The 22894-nt window shown below is 41.5% G+C and overlaps 1 protein-coding gene across 11 annotated transcripts in view; it reads right to left on the reverse strand.

Moving 5' to 3' along the window:
- The window catches only part of ESR2 (estrogen receptor 2), a 111473-nt gene that overhangs the window by 16623 nt on the left and 71956 nt on the right, over nt 1-22894 (reverse strand). For all 11 annotated transcript variants that reach the window (XM_055097690.2, XM_055097692.2, XM_055097687.3 and 8 more), the window contains 3 exons: nt 16479-16778; nt 13248-13386; nt 5538-5671 (listed from right to left, as the gene is read on the reverse strand). In XM_055097690.2, the coding sequence (XP_054953665.1) occupies nt 5538-5671; nt 13248-13386; nt 16479-16778 (573 nt within the window). The remainder of the gene's footprint in view (nt 1-5537; nt 5672-13247; nt 13387-16478; nt 16779-22894) is intronic.

Genomic DNA, 22894 nt, shown 5'->3' on the forward strand with positions numbered 1-22894 from the left:
GGGTTACCCTTTGTGATGGTTAATCTTAGGTGTCAACTTGACTGGATAAAGGGATACCCAGATAGTAGATAAAGCATTATTTCTGGGTATGTCTGTGAGAGTGTTCCAGGAAGAGACTGGCATTAGAGTCAGTGGACTAAGGCCAGGCACAGTGGCTCACACCTGTAATCCCTGCACTTTCGGAGGCCAAAGTGGGTGGATCACTTGAGGTCAGGAGTTCGAGACCAGCCTGTCTAACGTGGTGAAACCCCATCTCTACTAAAAATACAAAAAATTAGCCAGGCGTGGTGGCAGATGCCTGTAATCTCAGCTACTCTGGAAGCTGAGGCAGGAGAATCGCTTGAACCCAGAAGGTGGAGGTTGCAGTGAGCCAAGATGGCACTGCTGCACTCCAGCCTGAGTAACAAAGCAAGACTTCATCAAAAAAAAAAAAGAACAGTGGACTAAGTAAGGAAGATCTGCCCTTAGCCAATGTTGGCAGGCACCATCCAATTGGCTGAGTGCCCAGATAGAACGAACTGGCAGAGGAAGAGAATTCTCTCTCTCGGAGCTGGAACACCCATTTTCTCCTGCCCTTGGACATCAGAACTCCAGGTTCTCCAGCCTCCAGACCCTGGGACTCACACCAGTGGCCTCCCAGTTTCTCAGGCCTTCAATCTCAAACTGAGGGTTACACCACCAGCTCCCTAGTTCTCAGGTCTTTCCATTTACACTGAGCCATGCTACTGGCTTCCCTGGTTCACTAGCATGCAGATGCATATCATGTGACTTCTCAGCCTTCATAATTGTTCAAGTCAGTTTTCATAATAAATCCCCTCTCATTTATCTGCCTACCTACCTATCCATCCTATTGGTTTTGTTTCTCTGGAGAAACCCTAAAACACCCATCCCTGCTTTGCAACCTGGAAACTGGCTCCAGGCAGTAAACTGGACAATCAAAGGGCTCTCCTCGTTTGTGTCCCTCCTCCTGGGGATTACTGTTGTCCAATGTCCAATATCTGTTTTATATATTCTGTCAGGGTTTTAAATTTTAAGGCAGGGAGGCAGATTCCATTCCTATTTTTCTTTTAAATTTAAATACCACAAATAATCCAGAAGAAAAAAGCCTGTACTTACAAATCCTTAAAACCTAGCATAGAAAAGACTCACCTAACCTAGCAGTGAAAATTGTCCCATTTTCTCCATAGCAATGCTGAACAGGATCAATTTATTTTGACAATTGTTATGACTACCAAGAAAGGAACTTCCTTAAAAGAAGATCTCTGGCCAGGCGAGGGCCCAGCACTTTGGGAGGCCGAGGCAAGCGGATCACGAGGTCAGGAGTTCGAGACCAGCCTGGCCAACATGGTGAAACCCCATCTCTACTAAAAATACAAAAATTAGCCAGGCGTGGTGGTGGGTGCCTGTAATCCCAGCTACTCAGGAGGCTGAGGCAGGAGAATTGTTTTAAACCAGGAGGTAGAGGTTGCAGTGAGCCAAGATCGCACCATTGCACTCCAGCCTGGGCGACAGGGCAAGACTCTGTCAAAAAAAAAAAAAAAAAAAAAAGATTTCTTAAACTTGGATTTACAGTAAACAAATTTTACTCGTTTACTGCCACAAGTGGTAATTACATCACATGTCTCCCTCGCCTTCTGTAATTCTCTCAATGTGGCAGTTCTGTCATGCTGCAGGGGAATGCTGTAGCCTTCATCTTTCCCATTTGCACAGATGCTGCGTCTAGCTTTGACAACAACACAATATGATGTCTGGGAGGCTAAAATGCCTATAAGGAGCCTTGCCAAACAGAAGGCTTTATACTGCAAAGTGTTGTAACAACAAGCAAACAGTGCATTCCGAGAAGCACTTTCCTGCACAGAAAAGAGATCTAAATTATTTCTGAAAGTGAGAGAAGCCCCATCATCTGGCATTTGATGATCCTCCATTGCCAAGATGGGAAGGTACTCTTCAAGCAGATCCTCCCTTTGACAGAAATGGCAGCACCTATGTGAGGTAATGTTGGTAGGTGGTTTGGAAAAGGTCAGAAAGAGTTGATCTTATTCCATGATCAATTTCAAATATCCTGGCTGGTGGGCTGGATGTGGTGGCTCACACCTGTAATCACAGCACTTTGGGAGGCCAAGGTGGGCAGATCACTCGAAGCCAGGAGTTCAAGACCAGCCTGGACAACATGGTGAAACCCTGTCTGACATGGTTAGGCTTTGTGCCCCCACCCAAATCTCATCTTGAATTGTAATCTCCATAATCCCCATGTGTCAAGAGAGAGACCAGGTGGAGGTAATTGAATCATGGGGGCAGTTTCCCCCATGCTGTTCTCATGACAGTGAGCGAGTTCTCCCAAGATGTGATGGTTATATAAGGGGCTCTTCTGCCTTTGCTTGGGACTTCTCCATCCTGGCACCTTGTGAAAAAGGTATCTTGCTTCCTCTTCACTTTCCGCCATTATTGTAAGTCTCCTGAGGCCTCCCCAGCCATACTGAACTGTGAGTCAATTAAATCTCTTTCCTTTATAAATTACCCAGTCTCAGGTATTTCTTCATAGTAGTGTGAGAACAGACTAATATATCGTCTCTACTAAAAATACAAAAATTAGCCAGGCATGGTGTCATGCACCTGTAATCCCAGCTACTTGGGATGCTGAGGCATCACTTAAGAATCACTTGAACCTGGGAGGCGGAGGTTTCAGTGAGCCAAGATTCCACCACTGCACTCCACTCTAGCCTGGCCAACACAGGAAGACTCTGTCCAAAAAAAAAAAACACACCTGGCTGGACTTTCCTTATATTCACATCAACATAATCATCAGTATAAGCTGGGCCCTCATGTTATTCTGTAAAAGGTGAATGATAACAATAAACAGGGAAGGGTGTGTTGGGTGCAGGGGAAATGACCTGTTAGGCAGGTAAGGCCAGATTGAGACTTAACTAGGAAATGCTCAGAGGTTGTCTTCCAGGTCTCTGTACCTTCACATGGCCTTCAGATTCCTTCTTCATTCTCCCTCACCCAGTTCTTCAGGGGCTAACCCCACCCTCCACCCTAGATCCAAGCAACTCTTGCACAGTATCCTGTGCTCTCTCCAGAGCTAATGTATGTTCTGTTGCCCATTTACAAAGGGATGGGTAGAAATTGAGTGTAAGCATTTAGGAACATTTTTAGCAATCGACAGAGTAATTTTAAATCAATTGAATGTGATAACTAATAATATTATAAACTAGGACTTGTATTTTACACTTTTATTTTTCTCATAATTCATTTTTGTTATATTTTGCAAAAGTAACTATCCTTAACACTCCAGCCTGGTCAACAGAGTGAGACTCTGTCAAAAAAACCAAACAAACAAACAAACAAAAAAACTAGTGCCAATATCCAAGAGTCTGTGAGAGAAGACACGTATGAAGGTCAGCTGGCCCCAGATCAAGAGGCAGCTGGAAACATGTGACCACAGTGAATTCTGCATTGAATCTTGGCTTCAGGAACCGCTACTTTGGCTGATTTAAAGACCATAGTATAATATGATCTGATATATCCCTGTTGTTTCAAGTATAGAACTCTAAGATTGGATAAATAAAGCCCAATATGTTGTCCAAATAGAGATATCTGTAAGTCTTCAGGTGAACATTAAAACATGGATATACAGTGTTTGAGGAAGAAAAAAAATCAATAACCTAAAGGCTCGACAAGAGTAAATGGCTAAGCAAAGCCATCAATATCTGCTAGAGCGGCTGGCTTAGACACCAGGTAGATCGTGAACTGACCAGTCTTGACAACCATCCAGAAACTTAGAAATTCATACAAAATAACACATCTCTATTTACTGCAGTAATGTTTATAATGGTTAAAAAGGAAGAGGAACTGGATATTTAATAACAGAGGAATGGTTGAACGATTTAGTATAATGCCCTCATTTCAAAGATTGTGTTAGATCTCTCCTAGTTGACCAAGAATGGTTTCACAGCATTTTGAAAAGAAAAAAAAAAAAAATACAGGAGTTTGAGACCAGCTTGGCCAACACAGGGATACCTCACCTCTACAAAAAATACAAAAATTATTTGGGTGTGGTGGCAGGTGCTTGTGGTCTCAGCTACTCAGGTGGCTGAGGTGGGAGAATCACTTGAGCCCAGGAGGTCGGAACTGCAGTAAACCATGATCGTGCCACTGCATTCCAGCCTGGGCAACAGAGGGACACCCTGTCTCAAAAAGAAAAGTGAAAAAACAAGATACAGACTGTGCACGGTGGCTCACGCTTGTAAATTCCAGAACTTTGGGAGGCTGAGGTGGGAGGACTGCTTGAGGCCAGGAGTTCAAGGCCACCTCTGGCAACACAGCAAGATTCTGTCTCTACAAAAAAAAATTGTTTTAATTAACCAGGTCTGGTGGTATGCACCTGTATTCCAAGCTACTTGTGAGGCCAAGGTGGGAGGATCACTTGAGCTCAGTACTAGGTTACAGTGAGCTATGATCATGCCACTGCCCTCCAGCCTGGGCAGCAGAGCAAGATCCTGTCTCAAAAAAAAAAAAAAAAGAAAGAAAGAAAGGAATGGTCACCAAAGTTATGGTGGTTATTTTGAGGGCAGGTATTCCTGATGATTTTATTTTCTTCCTTGTATGTTTTTCTCATTTGAATGTTTATTAACAATAATCAGATATTTATATAAGATAAAACCAACAAAACGAAACCATCTGCATATCCTAGACACCTTATTTCCCTTCTCTACCTCCCACTTTTCCTTCAAGTCAAGTCCCTTGCTCCCTGACCTCACGCCATAATGTCAGTTCAGGCTCTCATTGCCTCTAATGGGCCCCCGGCTTCAGTCTCTGCCCTTTCTAGTCCTCCACATGGAAGCCAGAGTGACCTTTCTATATCACATATCTGTGCATGACACTCCCCTGCCTGAACCTCTTCTAAGCTGCCCAAAGCCTGGGCAGCACTTTCTAATCTTCAGCACTGCATTTTAAAGTCATACCTACTTCCCTCTGCTCTTTCCTGAAGATTTGTTCAATCATTCCCTTCTGCAACAACTCCAGCATCTCTCCTCCTATTTTCCCGTAGTATTTTGTGTAGACTTTATCATAGCACAGAAATCATTATTTTTAATGATTTGTTTTCTCTCTCTCCCTGCCTAAACTATGAGCCATTTGAGGGTAGGATTGTATCTTTACTGAACGAATGAATCTGTAAAAAAGTAGGACCCCAGACATAAGTATAAATGCATGCCAACCATGTAAAGTGTCTGTGTGAGCACTGAAAAAAGTTTAAAAGATAAACAATTTAAAGTTCCTTTTTTTTTCTTTTCCAGCAAGTGGCTTGAGCTACTTTTAAATTGATTGCCAGTCATTCACTTAATGAGTAATTTATGTCCAAGTTACCAAAAGTTACCTACAGTTTAAATCGTTATCAAAATAAAAACGAAGTCCAAAAGGAAACCATTTTACCCTTTCAAATAAAATAGAAGTTCAACATTCTTCTTAATATCACGCTAGTTGTAGAAACAGCATCTCTCCCCGATAAAACATGGCCCAGCTGTGTGATTACTTACTGGAATTGAGCAGGATCATGGCCTTGACACAGAGATATTCTTTGTGTTGGAGTTTTAACTCTCGAAACCTTGAAGTAGTTGCCAGGAGCATGTCAAAGATTTCCAGAATTCCTTCTACGCATTTCCCCTCATCCCTACAAAAGTTCGTTTGGAAATTTAAGGAACATAGCTTCAGGAAACCATCAAAAAAACAATAAGGAATGTTTTCTTTTTAATCTCAAGTTTCATCTTGTAACATGTTCATCTGATAATATCATTTTAACTACAACAGGGTGTTAATGAGACCACACCCAGCAATATGAAATTACTAGAATTGTCTTCATATAAAGAAGATAGGCCATTTCCTATAAATCCCTAAAATAAATATATGAATAAATATTATTTAGGCAAAAATGTGCATTGGAATATTTTCCTTCTCCATTTTCACCAAATGTTTTCTTACAGCAATACCACTCCTATTGATTGTTTTCAATCAAAACCATGTCAGTCAACCAGCCCCAGATATGACAAGTATTTCAAAATGAGACACTTCATGTTCCCATTGGGAAGTATTAATGAGGAAGACTGTGTGTCACAGAAGCAAATATCCCAAGAATAAAACTCCATATCTAGGGCTTAACTCTCACTTCCTGGTGGTCACTTAGAAACTTGTGTAGCAACTAAGACATTTACCTGTAATTTGAAAAAGCTGACTATGAGAAAGAAATCACAATTAGAGAAGATGGATTAGAATCAGGAAAAGAAGGTATACATGGAGGTGGGGAAAAATTTTTGACTTGCCAAGGATTATCTTCAAGCAAGGATTATCTTTAAACTTTGAGCCATCTAATCAAAATTCTTTGGAGCACTCCTTGTAGAAATAAATGTTTAAATATACTTTGGAAGTAAATTACTTGAACTTTATCTGGAAAATACCAGCTTCTATTCACTCCAGCCAGACACACATTATTCCACCTCACTGCTCCCCCAAAACACTCTATTATTATCAGTCACAGGGTTATTGGAAGTCCTTGACAAGCAGTTAGATGATTTTGTCACAAAACCACCCTTTGCTCCCAAAAGCCCGCAGCACACAGAAAGGGCAATGGGTTTATGCGAGTTCCATTTTTAGTCTCTAGCAGCCCCTGAAGGGGCCTTGAGGTCTTCAAAGAGCTGGCTGCTCCCCTCCTCCTTCCCCGAACTCAGGGCATTTCCAGTGATGGCAGTATTTCAGGGAAGAGCCTCTGACACCACTGGATACATCAATCCTGCAGAAGTCTTTCCCATTACCTGCTGTACATGGCACTCACCGGGATCCTGCATTCCGAAGCACTCACACTCTCCCACCCAGACTCGCTCACACAGAGCTACAAGCATGCAAATTGCTCACTTTGGTATATGAGCATTACTAAGTTACTAAATTTACTAAATCATAAATTCTGTAAACACCTGCAATTTTCTATAAGTACACAGGTTAAGTGACAAAACACCAGTGCCCCCCTGGAAGTCACTCATAGGAAAAGGCCGTCTTAGAGAATCCAGAGCACTGGGCAAAGAGTGCCAAATCTACAGGAAGCCTCATCTTTCCACCTCCCCAGCTCTAGGCTCTCCCAGGCAACCTGATGCAGGCATCCAGTAAGGACAACACAAGCCCTGCACAGAGATAACACAAAAAACACCTGAGTCACCCTGCTTGCAGACAATTAATTATTGGAAATTGTAACTGTTGGACTTGGGGACATTTGATACTAAGGAAAGCTAGTTTGAAAATATCTCTATGGGGCAAAAAAAAAAAAAAAAACCCACCAACTCCTGCATTGATAGTTTGATTATCTCTTTATTCTTCTGTGCTGATGTGGGATTATACACACATGCACAACACATACACACACAAACACACACACACACACACACTCACACACACCCCTCCCCAAGTGGTATGGTAAGGGGACCCACCTGAAATCAATCCTATTTTCCAGAAGTACCTGTGCCTTAGTTCCTAAATATTGAAATTGGTATCATTTCCTCATTAAAATATATGCCATTTTCACTGCAAATTTATGTTTCAAAAATGGGGGGAGGGTTGGCATACTGAGGTATTTTAAACCCTGATAAAGGCTGTCCCTCACAGTAATCAGACCATACATAACTCATGGAGAAAGTTAATTTCTAAACAAAGTCTAAAGAACTAGGTCTGATTGCTTTCTTTTTAAGCAGGTGTGACAGTCAACCATTTCATTCAAGGGGTGGCAAAGTTAGAATATTTTTATTCACTCCACAGTCTGCAGAAACCAAATACATTTTGACAAAATAAATGAGAAATGAAGGGGCAATAAAGTATAAGACATCGTAAATGACAGCCCAGTAAAGGTCTTTCAGATGAGTTACACAGAACAAAGTTAGTAAAGACTCTAAAGTAAATTAATGACATCTATTTTATTTATTTTATAATTTTAGATTGAAACTGAATTATGAGTAAGAAATTAGGACAGGGTTAAAAGAGTTGAATTAAAGACAGGGCTGGCTGGGTAAAGTGGCCCATGTCTGTAATCCCCGTGCTTTGGGGAGGCCAAAGTGGGAGGATCACTTGAGGCCAAGAGTTCTAGACCAGCCTGGGCGATGTAGCAAGACCTTGTCTCTACAAAATAATAATAAACCAGGCATGGTAGCATACACCTATAGTCCCAGTTCCTCAGGGGGCTGAAGCAAAAGATCACTTGAGGCCAGGAGCCCAAGGTTGCAGTGAGCCATGATGGCACCACTGCACTCCAGCCTGGGCCACAGAGCGAGACCCTGTCTCTAAAAACAAAAACAAAAACAGGGCATATGATTTGAATGTTAAAATATTGAAACAATGTATCAACCAAACTGACCTACTCAGGAAATTTATTTTTGCACACTATCTGTCCATAAACTACTAAATAAAATCAGTAATAACATGGAATATCTTTGTATTAGTCCATTTTCACATTGCTATAAAGCACTATCTGAGACTGGGTAATCTATGAAGAAAAAAGGTTTAACTGACTCACAGTTCTGCATGGCTGGGGAGGCCTCAGGAAACTTACAATCATGGCAGAGAGCAAAGGGAAACCAAGGCACATCTTACATGGAGGCAGGAGAGCGAGCGATTGAGCAAGACAGCTGGGAGCTGCCAAACACTTTTAAAGCATAAGCTCCTGTGAGAACTCACTCACTCTCATGAGAACAGCATGGGGGAAACCATCCCCATGATCCAATCACTCCCACCAGATCCCTCCCTTGACACGTGGAGATTACAATTTCAGATGAGATTTGCTGGGGACACAGAGCCAAACCATATCAAATTTATTACTTGATAATCACTTTTTTTTTTTGAGACAGGGCCTCACCCCGATGCCCAGACTGGAGTGCAGTGGCATGATCTCTGCTCTCTGCAACCTCCTCCTCCTACGTTCAAGTGATTCTCCTGCCTCAGCCTCCCATGTAGCTGGGATTACAGGCACGCACCACTATGCCTGGCTAATTTTTGCATTTTTAGTAGAGAAGGGGTTTCACCATGTTGGCCAGGCTGGTCTTGAACTCCTGACCTCAAGTGATCCACTCGCCTCAGCCTCCCAAAGTGCTGGGACTACAGGCGTGAGCAACCGAGCCCGGCCAATAATCACTCTTTATAAAATAAGAATATTGCTTTTTATTTATTATTTTTTTTAAGATGGAGTCTTGCTCTGTCGCCCCAGCTGGAGTGCAATGACGTGATCTCGGCTCACTGCAACCTTCACTTGCTGGGTTCAAGCAATTCTCCTGCGTCAGCTTCCCAAGTAGCTGGGATTACAGGCGCCTGCCACCACACCCAGCTAATTTTTGTATTTTTAGTAAAGAAGGGGTTTCATCATGTTGCTCAGGCTTGTCTCGAACTCCTGACCTCAGGTGATCCACCCATCTCAGTCTCCCGAAGTGCTGGGATTACAGGCGCGAGCCACCGTGCCTGGCCTAAAGAAGAATATTGTTTAATACAACAACAAAATGTTGAATGAGCGGGCCTCCCTTAGGGGTACACTATTTGTGTGTGTGTGTGTGTGTGTGTGTGTATGTGTATATATATGTGTGTGTGTATATATATGTGTTTATATATGTGTGTGTATATATATGTATATATATGTATCTATATGTATATCTCTCTCTCTCTCTCTGCTCGCAGCACACACCTGGGTACAGACCATGGTTTACCTCTGTGTGTATGGCAATGACAGGGAGTGTTTAAGGCTTAGAATTGGGAATTGAAAATTCGGTGGTTATCTTGAAGGAATTTAGCACACAAATAACTAATGTGAATGTAAACTCAAGACATTTATACATATACAATTCCACGGACCTCTCTGCAAATGTCCACAATGGGATCCAAGCCCAGATACAAACTTCCTCTGACTAATAATTTAACATTAGTCAGTTGCCTGTTGATACTAAGGACACAAAAATGTCTTTGCATATGTGATTTTTTTTTTTGAGCAAGTAGACAATCAGGTTCTTTAGATCTTCACATGAATTTATGATGAATTTAGTGGTTAGTAACAGAAAAACTAAATGCTTAGAAATAAGCTGAAGTAACTAGATTTTCCTCTCATCCTCAGTAGACACAAGTTTTCTTGTTGCGGACACCTCAACAAGAATAAAGGGAAACAGAAATTATAGTTTCAGTATCCATAAATGGGCAACTGTTAGTTGTATTCACTGTTTATTCAGCCATATTACCACTTGAAGAAGCTCTGCTAGGACAATCCAGCAGAAGACAGTTATTTTCAAATGGTGTGAAGATTCTCTTCACTTTGCAAAAAAGAGTCGTAATAGAAGTCTTTATGGAGCATGACTCCTGACTTTTTGAATGAGCAACTCCTCTACAAATACACCTATTACATAAAAGTATATTCATCTGTATAAGAGAGGACTAAGTAACTGAACTATCTTAGACTTCAAGTTCCAGACTTCAGAAAGTTAATGTGTTAAAAATACTAGAGACTGTAGGCTGGGCGTGGTGACTCACGTCTGTAATCCCAAATATTTGGGAGGCTGAGGTTGGGGGATCACTTGAAGTCAGGACCTCGAGACCAGCTTGGCCAACATGGCAAAACCCCATCTCTACTAAAAAAAAAAAAAAATACAAAAATTGGCCAGCCATAGTGGCACATGCCTGTAATCCCAGCTACTCAGGAGGCTGAGGCACAAGAATCACTTGAGCTTGCGAGGCGGAGATTGCAGTGAGCTGAGATCATGCCATCGTATTCCAGCCTGGGTGACAGAGCGAGACTCCATCTCAAAAACGAAAAACAAACAAACAAACAAAAACTACTAGAAATTGCAACAACAAATAAACACCAGTAGTCATTCCAAAAAAAAAATGCCTGCTCAACGTGAATGCATTTATAATTCCCAAGAATTCCTCTTCTATACTCAATCAAATATACTGGATTTATGTTTTACAACATAATACTTTCACTTAAGTTATAAAGACAGTGTAAGTCTATTAGAAATAATTTGTAAGAAAAATAACTTTTCTTCTATTAACTAAAATGTAGGCCTAATATTTTTCCAGGATTTGTGTCCACTTATAGTAATGTATACACACAATTACAGGAATTAAAGAACGCATACAGAGAAATGGGAGAGTGGAGAGTTAATTGTACTAAAAACCAGGAATGAAATAGTCACCAAAAATAAACACTAAATTTGGCATCAATTTAGAAATCAAGACAAAAGATAAAATAATCCCAAAGTCTGCAAATTATTTGTCAAGGGATGGAATGTGTTCCTAGGACTAACTTCAAGGAAAATTATATGTGTATATTTATACATATGTATATTTGGCCCCAGTTAAAACACCAAGCAGAATACAATGAATGAATGAGAGCAATGGCTTGGCTAGGTGCTTGGCTTTTCAGCCTGCCTTGCGACATGGTACCCTGAGATGACAGTGGGGAGAGTGGGTTTCTGCAGTGTGTTACAAGTAGAACATGGCTGTTCTCTACCAAAACATCTCTCTTCTGCAGAATGTGCTCTTTGTCAACATTGTCACCCATGACAACAGGTAGAATAAAGTAGAGAGTTAGTTTGCCATTTGGCAACCCCCCAAGTCCAGCTCCACCACCTATTCTCCTACCTGTAAGCAGGTTTCTCAATCTCCCATTTCCAATATCTGAATGATAGAGATAATAATGGATCCTACTCCCTCAAAGGGGGCAGGAAGATTGTGAAGATTAAATGTGTTGACATAAGTTAAATGCATAAGGTGCTGCCAAGCACATACAAGCCAATAGGTTACTGAAGGGTCTTGTGCCCTGCACTTCTCTGGTCTTCCAGAGCCTCCCTCCATGGTTTACCACCTGGGCTTGCTCCTGTTCAAGTCACATCAGTCCTCCAGCTCTTCTCAGAGGATCTGTTCTCTATCAAAACACCATTATGCAGAACAGTGCTCTTTCAATAACATTGTCAACCATGACAAAAGGCAGAATGGGGACTGATACCTTGGGGCATCACTCTTCATCTGTGTAACACAGGGTCTTCTGATGATCTAAAGTGGTAACAGGATTATAATGCAAGAGTTGGGGTAGACACTAGGCATCCTCCCACGCTATGCAGAGTCAGATGTGGCTGAACATTCAACACTAGCACTTTTTCCATAAAAGAGATGTGGAAATCAATTTCCAAGAAGATTTCGAACTGCTCGAATTTACACCAAGAAGGTGTTCTACTTTCCTGCTAAAAAGCTTGAGTATTTTTATACAGTCCAGCTTTCCCTCCATAAACAGTTCACCTAAGTCAATTAAAAATTGTTTCCTTTTCTGTGTCATCTTTAAAAGAAAATCAAACACAACCAAGATACAGCATCACGTCCCATTTTCTGTTAAGTTTCATGTAGTTTTAGTAACCCTTCCTTCCACCGCTATTGCCAAAAATGCTATATAGTACATGCATTAGAATGTGTTAAAGCAGATCGGGCATGGTGGCTCACGCCTGTAATCCCAGCGCTTTGGGAAGCTGAGGTGGGCAGATCGCCTGAGGTCAGGAGTTCAAGACCAGCCTGGCCAACATGGTGAAACCACTTCTCCACTAAAAATAGAAAAATTAGCCTGGCGTGGTGGTGGACACCTGTGATCCCAACTACTTGAGAGGCTGAGGCAGCAGGATCACTTGAATCCGGTAGGCGGAGGTTGCCGTGAGCCAAGATTGCACCTCTGCACTCCAGCCTGAGCAACAGAGAGAGACTCCATCTCAGAAACAAAACAAAACAAAACAAAAAAAACAAAAGAGTGAGTTAAAGCATGTGAAAATAAACTTGGCACATTTCTAAGAATTTTATCACCTGTCCAGAAAGCTCCAGATATAATTGGTCACTATAGGTACAAAAAACAGCAGGACAACTTAAGATTATAACCTGAAAATGGAATTTTTAATGCAGAAAAATCTGTGTCGACTTATACACATAGTGGCCACATACCTACGGGATACAGTCCCCTATTAAAGCGCTGGCCTGTAAATGCTGCTGCACCACAGATTAAAAATGAGTCACAGGACCCTGAATCCTTGGACCCAACTCTCTCCTTCTCTGGTTCTTGACCCAGTGAAGGAGCTGATGATGCTATCATCCTCTGCCCTGCAAGTGTGAGATTTTAATTGCAGCACCCAGGACTTTGTTCCCACTCACTAAGCACCTTACTCAAACAAGTCAGAGAAGAAACACAATGTATTTTTTCTCACCTGTCCAGAACAAGATCTGGAGCAAAGATGAGCTTGCCGGGGTGGTCAATTGAGCGCCACATCAGCCCCACCATTAACACCTCCATCCAACAGCTCTCCAAGAGCCGCACTTGGTCGAACAGGCTGAGCTCCACAAAGCCTGGGGAAAGCAAGAGGCGGTGAGACACCCCCACCCCTCCTCCTCAGCTCCCTGTGTGTGTAGAGACAGAATGGCAAGTGTTAAAACACTAAGAAAACACAAACCATTAGGAAGTTGATATTTTATAGATGTGATTAACTGCTCATTAAAGGAAGAAAACTTTGAAGTTAAGCTGTGCAACTTAGTTTCCAGTCTTGGACCCCTTCTAGAGACAAATATACTTCATTTAGAGTTTGTCAAGCACTACGACCTCGGCTCAGAACTGATCTTTGTTAGCTGTGTCCTGATAATTCCTCTGCACTACTGAGAATGTTGATGCTTGGCTGCCAGTCAGAAGACCTGCCTGTCTGACCCAATCCTTGACTGGGATCAGAAGGGGTGGGGGATGGGGTAGGTGGGGGATGGGGTAGGTGGAGGTTGGGGTTGGAGGCTTGCAGAGAGCAGTGCCAGCCCTCACAGAAAACCAAGGCCTCAACTGCAAGGATTTCTCTGATTGATTAAAATTTCCTATCCAGTGTTAAGATCCTTCTTCTGGGTAGAAGCACTGTTTCTGGGTGATTCTATCCTAAACAGCAAATATAGCCAAGCACACCTGTAATCCCAGCACTTTGGGAGGTCAAGGTGGGTGGATTGCCTGCACCCAGGAGTTTGAGACCAGCCTGGCCAACATGGAGAAACCCCATCTCTACAGAAAATTATCTGGTCATGGTGGCAGGTGCCTGTAGTCCCAGATACTCTGGAGGCTGAAGTGGGATGATCGCTTGAGCCCAGGAGGTCGAGGCTGTAGTGAGCTGAGATCACGCCACTGCACTCCAGCCTGGGCAACAGAGCAAGACCCTGTCTCAAAAATAAATAAATAAATAAAGAGCAAATATAATAACGAAGCAGGTCCTGACAACCTAATAACCCATGTTGGTCACAGTACTGTTTGCAAACAGGTAATCTCTGGGGAGGGAAGCACTTCAAAAGCAAAGCAGAGAACACCGGGGCTTCCTTCACAAGCCATGATAAAAGGAGAGGGCCATGTAATATAAATATGATAACAAAAGACACGGCCTTGGAGTGAAATGGACTCTGGTTCGAACCCCAGCTCAGCCTCTTTCTAGCTGTTCACTTAATCTCCCATTAAGTCTTTGTTTTTCTCATAGGAAAATGGGGGTAACAATGCCTATCTCTGAGAATGTCTTATAGGCAGGATCTCTTATCATTCTTGTTTTACAGATGAGGAAACTACAGCAGAGAGAACACACGTGGTTCAAGTCTTTGAACAATTATAACGCAAATCTGCCTCAAGGAGAATGTAATGGTGTTATGAACGTAAAGATGGATAAATACTTTCCAAATCCACATGCTTTGCTCAGTTTAGGTCCCTAATGTGTATATACCTTCCCAGTCTCACCCATAGTGATTGACAATAAGCCTACCCAAGAGAGATCACGGTTCTTAATCTTGTAGATATTCAACAAGATCAAGGCTAGATGATATTTTAATATATATTTTTTGGTTTGGACAATGACTATGCCAGCTAAGAGAGGGGAAAAAAAATCACGCCTTCAGACTATGTCTACGTTTCCTGAAAACTTTTCAAAACACCAGGCTTGAATAAGGAATAATGCAGTTTAAGAGTTCAGATTTCTTATGGCACAAAGAAGGGGCACAGCTTTCAGCAATAATTAATTTCACCACTGCTCACCATGTGTGGTCCTGCAAAATCGTGTTTGGAATACATTTAAAGCAAAAACTAGAGGAAAGTGCATCAGTATTGCCTCCCCTGGGAAAAAGCAGAGAAAATAAAATAATTCTGGCAAAGGTGAAGATGCTAGACAAAATAAAATACAACTAGAAACCAAAAATCCTCAGGAAGCTCAGAAGAAATGGGCCCAGGCCAACAAAAGTCCCCAAATGATACTGTCACCGTAGGCCTCAGTTCCCCAGGCTCTTTACCCAAAACTTCTCTTCCCCCAGCTTCTCATCCCTCCTCATCTTTACAGCTTGCCCAGTGCAGTCGCTGCCCTCCAGGCCATGGGAATGCCCCCAGTGGCTCAGAACTTGTAAGAGACTTCATTTCTTCAAGGACTGTAAAGAACAGCATGGAGAAGCTGTCACAGGTGGATCGTGGGGTGTTGCCACTCTAGGTTAGAATCCTAGATTCACTCCTCCACAGAAACACCAAGTCAAATGATAATTAGCTGGTAATTTTAGCATCATACAGCACTTCAGATATATATTACAAATGGGCTTGAGAGAAGTGATCACTTTGGAGGATGGAAAACGCAGGTTCCAAGTGACAACTCATGAGTAACTAAGCTCATTTTTAACTTGATGGCATTCCAGGTTTATGGGCCCATTGATGATTCGTGTAACTTCAACCACTGATTTACTCTGTTTGTCCATACATATTCATTTATGTACATAATATTGATTCTCTACTGGAACAATAATTTACAAAATTCTATTTAGCATCTGACAAACCTTTCACTTTCAAACTAGTCATACTGTACTCTACCCCACCCTACCCAACCATGCCCCTCCTTTCAAGGTGAGGAATCCACAGCCAAGAAATGGGTCAATGTGGAGTCTATCATTTTAACCACGTTCCAGGTTCCAGGACTCTAGGATTCTTGCCCAAATGACCCCAAGCCCAATTCCAGAGCCTGGGTAGGTTCCCTGGGTCCATCCTCCCAGACCACCTCTAGGCATGAGAGGTGGCCAACAGGTGAGTGTCTGTAGCAGATGTGGACACACAGGATAGGGTTTGTGCAAGGTGGTATGGGATGCATCTAGCCATGGGAAAAGAAGGCAGTCAAGAATAGAAATGGCTGGGCCATGCACAACTCTTTCTGCACTACCATGTTGGGTACAGAACTCAGAAGAGTCTCAGAATTCTAAATCAGAACACGGCCTTGTTGAAGGTAGGTATGCCAAGACAGAAGGAAGGAACATATTGCACTTAAAAGTTACAAATCCAGCTGAGGACCTGTTAAATATCTAGGCACAGCTCATGGACCTCTAACTTTGTACTCTTGCCCCTTAAATATTAGCGGCCGGCCTTTCTACAAGTACATGGAAAACTGATAGCCAGAAAGCCCTACCGGGAATCTTCTTGGCCCAGCTGATCATGTGTACCAACTCCTTGTCGGCCAACTTGGTCAGGGACATCATCATGGAGGCCTCGGTGAAGGGCGCACTGGGGCGGCTGATCAGCACATGGGGCGGCTCAGCCTCCAGGAGGGTGAGCACTAGCTGCTCGGGGCTCAGGGCGTCCGGCAGCAGCTCCCGCACTCGGGGCGCGTGGCCGCCACTTCTCTTGGCCTTGCCGGCACAGCGCAGCTGCTCGTCGGCACTTCTCTGTCTCCGCACAAGGCGGTACCCACATCTCTCTCTCCGGGAGCCTGAAGAGGAAAGCAGAGTCATTCGAATTGCCAGGGTAAAACCGCAGTCAAGCAAAAGCAGCTTGACTTTTATTTTCTGGAGCCTGTGGGGCACGTACCAAAGATTACTATGGTCGTGACCATACTAGCAAAACCAACGACATAACTTTTCAGAAACTTTTTAGGTCTCCATTTCCAGGTCATCTATAGATACTAACACCGTTTCTCTATAAAGAGTGCTCATAAACCTGTTTCCAAACCATGAAATTAGGAATTTTCTTCAGGTAGAAAAATGGGGATATTTCCAAAGGTATCAAATAATATACTTTTATTATAACACATTCTTAAAATGTTTATATGCATGCGTGCATATGTATATATTTCCTTATACTTACACAAAACAAGTATATTTCAAATAACAAATTAAGTGAAAAAATCTGGAAAATATAGAAGAGAATAAATTTTGGCATAAACTCTTTCAGTCTTTTTAATGCTTTTATTTTTCCATGTTTTTTGTTTGTTTGTTTGTTTGTTTGTTTTTTGAGACAGAGACTTGCTCTGTCGCCTAGGCTGGAGTGCAGTGGTGTGATCTCGGCTCACTGCAAGCTCCACCTACCGGGTTCACGCCATTCTCCTGCCTCAGCCTCCCAAGTAGCTGGGACTACGGGTGCCTGCCACCATATTTTTCCATGTTTTATACACAAAAATATTTATTTATTTTTGAGACGGAGTCTCACTCTGTCACCCAGGCTGCAGTTCAGTGGCACATTCTTGGCTCACTGCAACTTCAGCCTCCCGGGTTCAAGTGATTCTCCTGCCTTAGCCTCCCAAGTAGCTGGGATTACAGGCGCCCGCCACCACGCCTGGCTAATTTTTATATTTTTAGTAGAGATGTGATTTCACCATGTTGGCCAGGCTGCTCTCAAATTCCTGATTCTCAAGTGATCTGCCCATCTTGGCCTCCCAAAGTGCTGGGATTACAGGCGTGAGCCACTGCACCCAGCCTTTATACACAAAATTAGATTGTAGTATCTACACTATTTTAATTGTATTTTTGAGACAGAGTCCTGCTCTGTTGCCCAAGCTGGAGTGTAATGATGCAATCATAGCTCACTGCAGCCTTCACCTCCTGGACTCAAGCAATCCTCCTGCCTCAGCCTCCTGAGTAGCTGGGACTACAGGAATATGCCACCATGCCCAGCTAACTTTTAAATTTTTTTGTAGAACTAGGGTCTTACTATGTTACCCAGTCCTCAATAGTTTGACTGTTTTCTCAGAACCCATTGGGCATTAAAAATCATTTTTAATGTTTGCTAATCTAACTAAACCATCTCGCTTTACTTTGTATGTTTTAATTACTAGCAAAGTTGATTTATATGCTTGTTCTTTGGATTTACTTTTTTTTTTTTTTTTTTTTTTTTTTAAGAGACAAGGTCTCTGTCACCCAGGCTGAAGTATGGTGGTACAGTCATGATCACAGCTCACTGCAGCCTCAACCTCCCCGGCTCAAGAGATCCTCCCACCTCAGCCTCCTGGATAGCTGGGACTACAAGTGTGCACCACCACATCTGACTAATTTTTGTATTTTTTGTAAAGACAGGGTCTCACCATGTTGCCCAGGCTGGTCTCGAATTCCTGGGCTCAAGTGATCCTCCTGCCTTGGCCTCTGAAAGTGCTGGGATTACAGGCATAAGCCACCACACCTGGCCCAATAATTAAGTTTTAGTGATATAGAAACAAGGTGGAACCAAAATAACAAACAATAACATGCAAAATCAGAGAGGAATGATTTTGGTTAGAATTTCTAAGATTCTTTTTTGGGAAGATAGAAGCTTAAATTCTCAAATTAATCAAGAACACGTTACAAAACATAAACGTCATTAAAGGAATTGATACATGGCCAAACATGGTGGCTCACACTTGTAATCCCAGCACTTTAGGAGGCCAAAGGTGGTTTCGGCGGGTGGGGCGGGAGGGAACGGATCACTTGAGGCCAGGAGTTCAAGACCAACCTGGGCAACATGGTGAAACCCCATCTCTACTAATAATACAAAAATTAGCTGGGCATGGTGGCAAATGCCTGTAATCCTAGCTGTTTAGGAAGGTGAGGCAGGAGAATCACTTGAACCTGGGAGGCGGAGGCTGCAGTGAGCCAAGATCACACCACTGCACTCCAGCCTGGGCGACACAGCGAGACTCTGTCTCAAAAGATAAAAGGGAATTGAAACAGAATGTATGACTTTTAAACCAGCAAAAGAAGAAAAAGAAAACATAAAAATGTGATCAACTCCTAAAAGGGAAGAAGTAGGAAATACATAATAAAATTTTTTAAATCACAAAATAAGATGATAGAAATGAACCCAAATATCAGGTATCACAATAAACAAAAAATACCAAATTGACCATTTAAGAGTGACTCTGAAATTATACATATTTTTAAATCTAGACATAGATTAGGTGTAAGAGATATACCTAACATATAGAAAAACAAAGTAGACAGATAGAAAAATATATAACAGGCAAAATTAACCAAATAAATTGACATTACTCTATTGATACCAGCCAAATAAACTTTAAGGCAAAAATTAGTATTATAGATAAGGAGACTCATCGCTAGAATATTTTAAAAAGATAAATAATTCTAAACTCATATACTCCAAAACAACAAAGGCCAGGTGCGCTGGCTCACGCCTGTAATCCCAGCAATTTGGTAGGCCAAGGTGGGCGGATCACCTGAGGTCAGGAGTTTGAGACCAGCCTGGCCAAAATGGAGAAACCCCATCTCTACTACAAATACAAAAATTACCCAGGCATGGTGGTGCATTCCTGTAGTCCCAGCTACTCAAGAGGCTGAGGCAGGAGAGTCGCACAAACCCAGGAGGCACAGTGAACCGAGACCGTGCCATGCACTCCAGCCTGGGTGACAGAGCAAGACTTGGGTTGAAAAAATAAATAAATAAATAAATAAATAAATAAATAAATAGACAAACAATAAAACACAGCCTCCAAACACAATACAAAAAGTAACTGAAAGAAAAAGAGAAACTGACAGATGCAGTATTATAATGGGCTATTTAAACCTGTCTCTCAACAGCTGAAAGAGCAAAAAGTCAGAATGCAGAATATTTGAACCACATAATTAACAAGCTTGATCTACAAAGGCCATAGATATTTTGCAAAAATTATCACATACTAGGCAATGAAGAAAATCTTAAAATAGGTATTATTCAGATCATATTCTCGGATGATAAGAAAAATGGAAATCAACAACAAAAATATAACTTCCAAATCCCTATACATTTGAGCACCAACATCTTTATAAGTTTTCATTGGTTAAAGACAAAAATGTAAAATGGAAATTAAGAAAGACATGTTGTAAGTAAGGATGTCATTAGCATGGTTATAACTTTTATATGAATTTCCCTTAAAAAAACAAACCCTAAAAGTTGAAATCTGCAAAATGCTTGGTTTTATACACCCATCATTATGTTTATTCACTAAATCAATTGTTTACATTTTTAAAAATAAATCTTAGTTAGAAAATGTGAACAAATTTAAATTATTGGCTCCCAGGAAAATTTGTCAGAATTTCCTCTTAACATTGACTAGTTATAGTAGAAGAAAGGGTTCTATTTATTCAGAAAATTTGAACCAAATTTACTGCTAAAAGAATTAAAGGCCTAAAATACAATTCATTTTATTAGTAATCAAGCAGAATGCTAAGGTCAATTATACACCCAGGATAAAATGGAGCAAAATGTATGTTTTTCTTAGTTTTTTAATATACTTTAGGTTCTGGGATACATGTGCAGAACATGCAGGTTTGTTACATAGGTATACACATGCCATGGTGGTTTGCTGCAAAAGGTATAGTTTTAAAAAGCACCTTTCTGCTAGGCAAGGTGGCTCATGCCTGTAATCCCCCAGCACTTTGAGAGGCTGAGGCAAAGGGATCACTTGAGCCCAGGAGTTCAAGACTAGCCTGGGCAACATAGTGAAATCCTGTCTCTACAAAAAATACAAAAATTAGCCAGGCGTGGTGGTGCACACACCTGTAGTCCCAGCTACTCGGGAGGCTGAGGTGGGAGAATCAATTGAGCCCGAGGAGGTAAAAGTTGCAGTAAGCCAAGATTGCACCACTGCACTCCAGCCTGGGCTGCAGCAGAGTGATACCCTGTCTCAAAAAAAAAAAAAAAAAAAAAAAAAAAAAAAGCACCTTTCTGATCATACATTTCTCTTTTGTAGAGTATAGAGTATATAAGGATAAGGAATTTACAAAACAGATTTATATACCCTTTACATACCCAAAGTGAGAGATTTTGAATTCATACGTTCAAATTTACTTGACAAATTTTCACTGACAAAGTCTAACATTCTAGGTCCTGTAGTGAATTCTGGGGGTTCTAGACTCAATAAATAAAGCCCTTGACAAGGAGCTCATTTTTCTATCAAGGATGTTTCTAGTGTTGTGGCTTTGACATTGTAACCTAGGCAGCTGCCTCTGAGTGAGCTTAATGAGCAGCTCCACCAAATCGAGTGCTCCATATTAGGCAGTGGTAAATAGCCCCAGCCAAAGATGATGATGATCGTAGTGATAAATGACACTAAATGGCAGCTAATGTCTACTGGAAGCTTCTATGCACCAGGCATTGCATATTGCACATATCCTGACACCTACCCTACAGTACAGGAACTATTACTGTCTCCAATGTACAGAAGAGGAACCAAACATAAGCTCAAATAACTTGTCTAAGATGGCACAGCTAGAAAATAGCAGAAGCAGGATCTAAACCCAAGCAGTAGCCTAAATCCAGAGCTGGTGCTTTTAACCACTATTTTATACTACCTACCTATCAAAACCCTTTCACAGAAGAGTATACAGCAGGTATATAAAGATATGGCACCCAAAATATGTTGAGCTATTGTCCCAATATGGGGATATAGGCCAAATACATGGCTATTCAGATGGATTTCCTGGCTCCTTACATTTCAGTATATCCTTATAATGAAGTTTCATCCATAAAGTTAGTCTAGGTGGGTGTTGTCCTATCATTATATGACCACATCCATACTTCAGTAGAAAAGACAAGATCAGAAATTCAGAAGAAAAGGGTGATAACAGACTACATGGTTTCAAAATAAAAGAAGCAGGATGGTGCAGGAGGATCCAACAAGCAGGTAGAATCTCTAGTCCTCCAAACCTGATAGAAGAAAAAGCATGCATAGAGGGTTTTGGGGAAGGCAGATAAGAAGAGTGATGGGAAAGGAGAGAGACAGAGTTAAGAAAGTTCATCTCTAATGATCTTTCTCTATGGTCAGTGAAGGGCAAAATATCCCATTGTATATGTGCAACAACCCATCTCATTTCTTCCGTAATCTCCAAAGAGAATACAGTCTTTTCTTAGACTTTCTGGCTAAATACAACAACCTTTCTCTCATTCCCTTTTCTATGAAAGCTTCTTTAACTATCCCTCTGTACTCTGTCTCATGAAACAGTGTTGTATCAAAGCTCATATGAGCTTTTCAGGGAAGGAGAGAGAATGGAAGGAAAACTAAAATTGAGTGTCAGATATTGTGCTAAGTCTTCATATATGTTTTCATACTTATTGTTCGCAAAACCAAGTGAAGCAGATATCTCTGTTCAGAGACATGAAAACCAAGGGCCAAAGAAGTGATTCAGTAGTTTGAGCACAGTTACAGTCAGCAAGAAGTGATGAAACGAAAATGAAACATAGACTCTATGGGATCCAACCTCCATGCTCTTCCCTGCATACACTGCCTTGAGCCATGAGGGCAATAGCTGTGCAACGGATCCTAGTATAATAAAAGCATTCTTAAGACTAACTTGGAAATCATTTTTTAAACACACACACCTACTCACTTTAAAATAGTTTAACTTAAAACTTAAAACATTTATTTGCAATCTTTTGTCAGAGTGCCAAGGCTTTCTCTTTAAGCATCTGGGCCAATTAGACAAAGTCACTTTTCTGCATAAACATACACATGAGATATTATCTCTGGATTTTCAGTTTCAGCCTCTTTAAAACAAAAACAGAGCAAGAAGCTAGATACTTCTAAGGAATTCTGAATTCAGGATCTCCCAAGGTTTATGGGTTTTCCCCCAGTCTCACCCATAC

Source organism: Pan paniscus, chromosome 15, assembly GCF_029289425.2.
Source record: "Pan paniscus chromosome 15, NHGRI_mPanPan1-v2.0_pri, whole genome shotgun sequence".
Taxonomy (NCBI): domain Eukaryota; kingdom Metazoa; phylum Chordata; class Mammalia; order Primates; family Hominidae; genus Pan; species Pan paniscus.